Source organism: Phytophthora parasitica, assembly GCF_000247585.1.
Source record: "Phytophthora parasitica INRA-310 unplaced genomic scaffold supercont2.33, whole genome shotgun sequence".
In the NCBI taxonomy this organism is placed as follows: Eukaryota; Oomycota; class Peronosporomycetes; order Peronosporales; family Peronosporaceae; genus Phytophthora; species Phytophthora nicotianae.
This window is the reverse complement of record NW_008649019.1, coordinates 410,030-417,901: the sequence shown is the minus strand read 5'-3', so window position 1 is coordinate 417,901 and position 7,872 is coordinate 410,030. Positions and strand designations below refer to the sequence as shown.

At 55.4% G+C, this 7,872-nt stretch overlaps 4 protein-coding genes across 4 annotated transcripts; 2 read left to right on the top strand and 2 right to left on the bottom strand.

Annotated features, from left to right (window-relative positions):
* Nucleotides 1-352: 352 nt before the first annotated feature.
* Nucleotides 353-1,978, top strand: PPTG_13571 (hypothetical protein; the record flags this gene model as incomplete). Its single annotated transcript, XM_008909338.1, has 1 exon — nt 353-1,978. One exon carries the CDS (start codon nt 353-355, stop codon nt 1,853-1,855), a length of 1,503 nt encoding a protein of 500 aa, XP_008907586.1. The 3' UTR covers nt 1,856-1,978.
* Nucleotides 1,885-3,806, bottom strand: PPTG_23241 (hypothetical protein). Its single transcript, XM_008909337.1, has one exon. It carries the CDS (start codon nt 3,104-3,106, stop codon nt 2,744-2,746), a length of 363 nt encoding a protein of 120 aa, XP_008907585.1. The 5' UTR covers nt 3,107-3,806; the 3' UTR covers nt 1,885-2,743.
* A 451-nt stretch (nt 3,807-4,257) lies between these two features.
* PPTG_23240 (hypothetical protein) lies at nt 4,258-4,848 on the top strand (the record flags this gene model as incomplete). Its single annotated transcript, XM_008909336.1, has 2 exons — nt 4,258-4,324; nt 4,450-4,848. 2 exons carry the CDS (start codon nt 4,258-4,260, stop codon nt 4,473-4,475), a joined length of 93 nt encoding a protein of 30 aa, XP_008907584.1. The 3' UTR covers nt 4,476-4,848.
* A 41-nt stretch (nt 4,849-4,889) lies between these two features.
* PPTG_13569 (pyruvate, phosphate dikinase) lies at nt 4,890-7,872 on the bottom strand. Its single transcript, XM_008909335.1, has one exon. It carries the CDS (start codon nt 7,818-7,820, stop codon nt 5,118-5,120), a length of 2,703 nt encoding a protein of 900 aa, XP_008907583.1. The 5' UTR covers nt 7,821-7,872; the 3' UTR covers nt 4,890-5,117.

The window sequence follows — 7,872 nt, the reverse complement described above, 5'->3', positions numbered from 1 at the left end:
CCCCCCCCTTCCTTGAAGGAGTCCTTCTCCACCCTGCAAAGCGCACAGTCAGCGTGGCTATCCATGGTGAAATTTGGTTGCTGCTACCGTAACACCTGCCTGGGGGAAAGAGAAAATGAGCTCCCCTAGTTGCCGCCATAAGGCATTCACGTTGGTAATACTCGCTAGTCAAACACAGACCGTAGCTGCTTGAAGAACGGATGACGCGCTCTGCAAGCCAATAAGGATGCACTGTGTCGTTCTTGCTCTAATGATGAGCACGATGACTACTACCTCACTTTGAAATTAGCCACGTAGTGCCCACACTCGTCGCGCAAGAGTACTCAACGTGAATTCAACAACCACAGCCAGGATGTGTCGCGTGGAATGTGTTTCCGTCGACGTTCAAGGAGCCAATGCGCCGCCACATCGATACGCAAGAGCTCCGCAATTGTGGGCCTTAGGCATCGGTGCTGTCATCAGCGGTCAATACTACGGCTGGCAGTCGTCCCTCATCGCCGGTTTCGACGGAATGCTCTTCGTCTTGTGCATGGTGACGGTTCTATACGTGATGCTATCGTTTTCCATTGCAGAGCTGTCGGCGACAATTCCAGCTGGAGGAGGACCCTACATCTTCGCACTGCATGCAATCGGCCCTCGAGCAGCATTCTTCAGCGGTTTGGCCGAGACATTGAAAGTCATCGCTGTCAACGCGTCGACCTTCTACACTGTCTACTCGTACCTGCAAGCGCTGTTCGACGTCGATGTCAAGTTCGCTCCAGTATTCTTCATCACCTTTGGCATTTTGTTCTTGAGTCTGAACATTTTTGGGGTTCAGGCGTCGTTCCGGATACAGGCGTGCTCGACTACGCTATGTGTGGCGCTACTATTGATTTTCTTCACCGCGGCGATACCATACGTCGACTACAACACGTGGGTCGTCGAGCAGCACTGGGAGTTCACCGGCTTGGACAACACCATCCACGCTATTCCCTTCGCCATGTGGTTCTATCTGGGCATCGAGGAGCTCCCACTAGCTAGTGACGAGACCATCGAGCCCGAGAAGAACGTTCCTCGAGGATTGTTTCTCTGTATAACGACTTTGATCTTTCTGTCTTTCGGTACGGCCACGTTCAGCTCCCTCATTTCCCCTGGGGCTGCAGCCATGGCCAACGTCTCGGCTCCGCTTGTGACCAGCTTTCAGACCATTTTCGGCAACGGAACCACAACGATGGTGCTCAAGTGGCTGACTGTCATTGCGTTGACGTCCAGCCCCAATTCGTACATCTTCTTTATGGGACAGTTGCTGTTCGCGATTGCGAAGGACGGATACTTCCCTAAGTTTCTCGCCTACGAGCACCCAACTCGAGGCACTGCAGTCGGTGCTCTAGTCTTCGGAACCGTGATGTGCGAGGCCATCGCGATCGTGCTCCACTACACGATTGGCGATGCCAACCTAGGCTCAGCGCTGATCAACTTGACACTTCTGGGAGCTCTCATTTCTTACGTGTTTCAACTGCTCTCGTACATCTACCTAGCCGTGCGGCAGCCTGGGCGTGCTCGACCGTACCGCAGCCCATTCGGTGTCTCCGGAGCCATTCTTGGCATTGCGCTCTGTGGCGTGGCCATTGCCGCTATCCTGTATAGCAGCCTCAGCGACACTATCTTCCTGGCATCCATTGTCGTGACCGTGCTAGTGTTCATGGTCGGCAGCGTTTACTACTTCAAGCACGTCGTGCCCCAGATCAAGAGTAACATACTATTCTCACCTGCTGCACCCAAGGGTGTGCGTGAAAAGATTGTCAAGCGCAGTCAGGCCAGCTACCATACCATGGCGCCGAGTAAGACCGGCTTGTCGGGCCGGCTGCGCGAGTAAGGGCCTCACTGGTATTCGTATTGATTTGCCTATGTTATGCATTATACTAAGTACATTGTAAGTGAACTCGAATCGATACCAGTTTACCTTTCACCAACCACCCAAGGAATTTTCATTGTTTACGGAGGACACTGATCAAATAGTTCCGCAGCTTGAGAACAATGTTGTCCGACGATGCGGATTGTGTTACGCGGTCAAGCGCTTCAGGGAGGGTAACATTATCATATAAGTGTATCCATCTATGACGCGCATCGACAAGAGGCCTCATGCTTTGCGGCATGTGGTCCACGCTGGCATACGGCTAGGAAGGTTCAACTTGGTTCCAGGTTTAGAAGCGAAGCACATCGAAGTTCCCTGCATTCAATCACTTTCCAATTCGCGCAGTATCCAGCACCTGACAATAAGCTATTCCAGTATGAGCGACCCGATCCCAACACTGAAGGAACTCTTCATCGACGGCAAGTGGGTAGCGCCTGTCAACAAGAAGTACATCGACGTGATCAACCCCGCCAACGAAGAGGTGATCCAGCAGGTGGCCGCCGCCTCATCCGCCGACGTGGACCTGGCGGTGCAGGCTGCGAAGCGCGCCTTCGACAAATGGAGCTCTACCACGGGGGCCGAGAGAGCCGTGTACCTCCGCAAGATGGGCGAGCTGGTGGCCAAGCGCATCGACGCGTTGAGCCGCCTCGAGACACTGGACAATGGCAAGCCACTGGCAGAAGCTGTGTGGGACATTGAGGACGTCTCTGGCTGCTTTGAGTACTACGCCAAGGCCGCCGAGGCCCTGGATGCTCGCCAATACGAGAAGGTAGACCTTCCTCTTGAGGACTTCCTTGGCGCTCTGCGCTACGAACCAGTGGGCGTGGTGGCCGCCATCATCCCGTGGAATTATCCGGCGCTCATGGCACTCTGGAAATTGGCTCCAGCCCTAGCGGCGGGCTGTACCGTGGTGCTCAAGCCGTCCGAGATTACACCGTTGAGCGCACTGCAGCTGGCGCAGCTGGCAGCCGACGTGGGCTTGCCCGCCGGCGTCCTGAACGTGATCAACGGCTTGGGAGCCGAGGCTGGAGGTTCGCTGGTTTCACACCCAGATGTACACAAGGTGGCCTTCACGGGCAGCGTACCCACGGGACGCAACATCATGACTGAAGCTGCAAAGGACATAAAGAAGATCTCGCTGGAGCTTGGTGGCAAATCCCCTGCGATCGTGTTTGACAAAGTCAACATCGAGCGTACAGTCGAGTGGGTCATGTTCGGCTGCTTCTGGACGAACGGCCAGATCTGCAGCGCAACGTCACGGCTGCTGGTTCACGAGAGCTTCGCCGATGAGTTCATTGAGCTACTGGTGAAGGAGACCAAGAAGCTTTTGCTTGGAGACCCGCTGGATGGTAAGGTGCAGATGGGTCCGCTGGTATCCAAAGTGCAACAGGCGAAGGTACTGGGGTACATCCAGAGCGCGAAGGACGAGGGTGCGACTGTGGCCCAAGGAACTCTGCCGAGTAGTGACAAGGGCTACTTTGTTCCGCCCACTATCATCACCAAGGTGACCAAGAACATGCGCGTATGGAAGGAGGAGATCTTTGGCCCTGTGCTATCCGTGATGACGTTCAAGACGGAGGAAGAGGCCATTGCTCTTTCAAACGACTCGGAGTTTGGCCTGGCGGCTGCCGTGTTTACGTCAGATGACGTGCAGCTCAAGCGCGTGACGAAGGCTCTGCGCGCTGGAATTGTGTGGAACAACTGTTCGCAGCCATGCTTTGTGGAGTTGCCGTGGGGCGGCGTCAAGAAGAGCGGCATCGGTCGCGAGCTCGGACCGTTCGGCCTGAACGCCTACCTCGAACCGAAGCAGATCTGTACCTACGTTGCTGACAAGCCGTTTGCGTGGTACCTTAAGGCGTAGTTGGCCTTTGTCTTTGACAGCCATTTACGAACCTACTTCGATAGAAGGCGTTTTTTTTATTCTTCTTTAGCTGTCCAAGACATGCCGGCAGGGATGACACAATTTCGCCGCCGCTAGCTGTTAGCAATCACGATCTTCAGAAGCGGAACTTTGCGCTAGCCGAGCGTTCAGGATTTTGGTTGGTTGCTCTAGTCTTGAACTTACGTGGTTGTGAGAGAGAAACGTAATACAGTAGTCTGTCAACCAATCTAGAATGAACCAACCTATAGATTGCCGATCGTTGACTTAGGCTAGATCAACATGCCACGTCTTTTTGTCATGAATCATCATATTGAAGTTGCATAGACGGAGCGTGACCGATTAGAAACACGATAGAAATTCGCTTGCTCGCTTAGAAATGGATTTTTCAGGTTGAAGTTGCATAGACGAGTCGAAGTCTATTGGCCGTTTAGAAATAGAGAAACTCCACTAGAAGTGTAGTGTTTCCGGTGGTAGACATCGAATGACGGGCATTGCCCGGGGCAACCAATGCAAAGGTGACAACGTCATGCTCGGTGCAGCTATCGATAGTAAGATAACCGAGCCAAAGAGTCTTGTTACATGTTGTAAGGTATGATCGTATCATGCTGCTGCGCTCTCTGATTTGTGCGTGTCTTGCTCCCGCTATTTTTCGAAAACTAACGGCTACCTCTAGGCTCGAAGCAGCCTCTGACGAAGTAGCACCAAAGGGCACTTCTCGTGTAGGCGTGCATGGCTGCAGCTACGGGAGGAATTGAGCTCAAGTTGCACACGAATTACTTGCGTACACTTTCCAGTAGTGAGGGAGGTTGAGTTTCAATTCATGTGCTGCACTGCTCGAGTACGAAGTACACGTCTATCTACGCGTTTTTTTTAAATCAGGATTTACAAATGCATTGAGCATTAAAACAAAAACTATTGGATCATACCGAATTCATCGTCATTTTCGTTTTTGTTCACGCAGCGCTATCGTAGTTGCACCTTTTCAAAAGCGAGCTAATATCAACTTGATGGTAGAAGCCATTCAAGAGGACATTGCATTCAGATAAGGTTGCGACTGTGCGCGACATCGGGGATCGCGTCAAGCCGCAAACAAAAATCAAAAACAAAGAAAGCTCGACGTATAACAACACCAAAGCACACTTTTCTGTCAACAACTAGCATTAAAAGTCAATACGCAGCAACAGCTGCCGCCTCAACGTTCGACAACGTCACTGCTCATACACACATGAACTAACGCACTCGAGAGCCTCATATTTGCTAGCTTGCTTCGCCAGCCTGGCCTCAGTTGTCTTGTTCCGGATAGCAGAACCCTCGAAGAAGTGCAACCAGTTTTTCGGTCCCTTAGGCGCCGGGAACGGGTGAGCTCTTCTTCAGCTTCAGAGCCGCCTGCGCGGCCGCCAGACGAGCGATCATCACGCGCATTGGAGAGCACGACACGTACTTGAGACCCACCCTCTCAAAGAACTCGATCGACTGCGGGTCTCCGCCGTGCTCGCCGCAGATGCCCAACTCGATCTTGGGACGCGTCGCGCGACCACGCTCCACGGCCAGACGCACCAGTTCGCCCACGCCCTCCTGGTCCAGCGTCTCGAACGGATCCTTCTCCAGCACGCCATGTTTCACATAGTATGAGAGGAACTTGGCCTGTGCGTCGTCGCGAGAAATGCCGAACGTCATCTGCGTCAAGTCGTTCGTGCCGAAGGAGAAGAACTCGGCCACCTCGGCCAGTCTGCCGGCCTGCAGCGCACCACGCGGCACCTCGATCATCGTACCAACCTTGTACTCAAACGACTTGCCGCGCTTGTTGATCACGTCTTGCATTACCGATCTCACGAGCTTCACCTGCTGCTCCAGTTCCTCAATTGAGCCCACCAGCGGGATCATGATGTGCGGGTGCACCGAGATACTCTCGCCCACTACCGTCACAGCGGCCTCTGCGATGGCCTTTGCCTGCATCTCCGTGATGCCTGGATGTACGATGCCCAATCGGCAGCCACGCAGACCCATCATCGGGTTCGCCTCCTTCAGACCTGCCAGGCGAGCCTCCACGGTCTTCTTGCTTACCGTCATCTCCTGCGCCAGAGTCGCGCACAGCTCGTCAAGAGCACTACCCTCGTGCGGCAGGAACTCGTGTAGTGGCGGATCCAGCAGACGGATAGTCACAGGAAGACCGTCCATGGCACGGAAGATGCCTTCGAAGTCACCCTGCTGGAACGTGCACAGCGCATCCAGAGCTTCCTGTTGTGCTGGAGAGTCCAGCTCCACGGCGCCGATCATACGGCGCACGGCGGCGATACGTTGCGCGGAGCTGAAGAACATGTGCTCCGTACGCGTGAGACCGATACCCTGCGCGCCGTGCGCACGCGCCTCGCGAGCGTCTTCGGGTGTGTCCGCATTCGTGAACACCTCCATGCGGCGGTGCGTATCGACCCACTCCATGAACTGCTCCAATTCGCCGCTCATCACAGCCTTCTGCAGCGCTTGCTCGCCTTGGATCACCTCGCCCGTCGTGCCGTTCACGCTGATGTAGTCGCCCTCATGCATGATCACCTCGCCGCCGTCCACCGTGCTCACGCGCATTGTTTTGCTGTCCGCATCGATCGACAGTGCGCTACAGCCGCACACGCACGGCTTGCCCCAGCCTCGAGCCACCACAGCAGCATGCGATGTCATGCCACCACGAGACGTTAGAATACCTTCAGCAGCGTGCATACCACCGACGTCCTCGGGAGAAGTCTCCTCACGCACCAGCATGACGTTCTCACCTCGAGTGAACCACGCTTCTGCATCCGCCGCCGTGAACACGATCTTGCCCACAGCCGCACCCGGTGACGCCGGCAGGCCTTGGCACAGCACGTCCTTCTGGTAGGCCTTCTCGTTGGCGAAGCTCGGATGCAGCAGCTGGTCCAGGTGCCGTGGCTCCACCAACATAACAGCCTCCTCCTCCGTGATCAGCTTCTCACGCCACATGTCCACGGCGATCTTCAGAGCCGCAGGACCTGTACGTTTGCCGTTACGAGTCTGCAGCATGAACAGCACGCCGTCCTGCACCGTGAATTCTGTGTCCTGGACGTCCTTGAAATGAGTCTCCAGGTTGTGCACCGTTTCGTCCAGCTGCTTGTACACGACCGGCATCTTCTGTGCCAGCTCCGAAATGGGCTGCGGCGTACGGATGCCTGCGACCACATCTTCGCCCTGAGCGTTCAACAGGAACTCGCCGTACAGCTTGTTCTCGCCGTTGGCTGGGTTACGCGTGAACAGCACGCCCGTGCACGACTGGTCATTAATGTTGCCGTACACCATGGCCTGGACGTTCACGGCCGTACCCTTGAGACCCGTGATCTTGTTAATCTCACGATACTTGACGGCGCGCGGGATGTTCCACGAGCGGAACACAGCTTCGATGCCCATGCGCATCTGTTCCCATGGGTCTGACGGGAATGACTTGCCGTGCTTCTTATACACCTTCTTGTACTTCTGCACCAGCTCCTTCAGGTCGCCGGCCGTCAACTCCACGTCGAACGTCACGTGGCGCTCCTGCTTCATGGCCGACAGTTCAGCTTCAAAGTCGTCATGCGGGATCTCCAGTACGACGTCACCAAACATTTGCAGCAGACGACGGTAGCAATCGTATGCGAAGCGGTCGCCGCCGCGTTTGGCCACGCCCTCGACGATCTGGTCGTTTAGACCCAGGTTGAGCACTGTGTCCATCATGCCGGGCATCGAGATAGCCGCGCCCGAGCGCACTGACACCAGCAGCGGGTTCGTCGCGTCGGCGAACGTCACGCCCAGTGTCTTCTCCATCAGGCGCACGCCGTCGTGCACTTCGTTCATCAGGCCGTCCGGCAGGTGTCTACCCACCGAGTAAAATTCTTGGCACACCTCCGTCGTGATGGTCAGTCCGGGCGGCACGTTCACGCCGTTGCGCGCCATTTGGCACAGGTTTGCGCCCTTGCCGCCCAGCAGCGACTTCATACTGCCGTCACCCTTGCTCTCGCCCTTCACGAACGTGAAGACGCGCGGGTGCTGCAGCACTTGACTCATGCTTGCTGGGGTGTGGTTGTTGCGATTGCTTGCTTGTTTGCTTGCTCTTGAT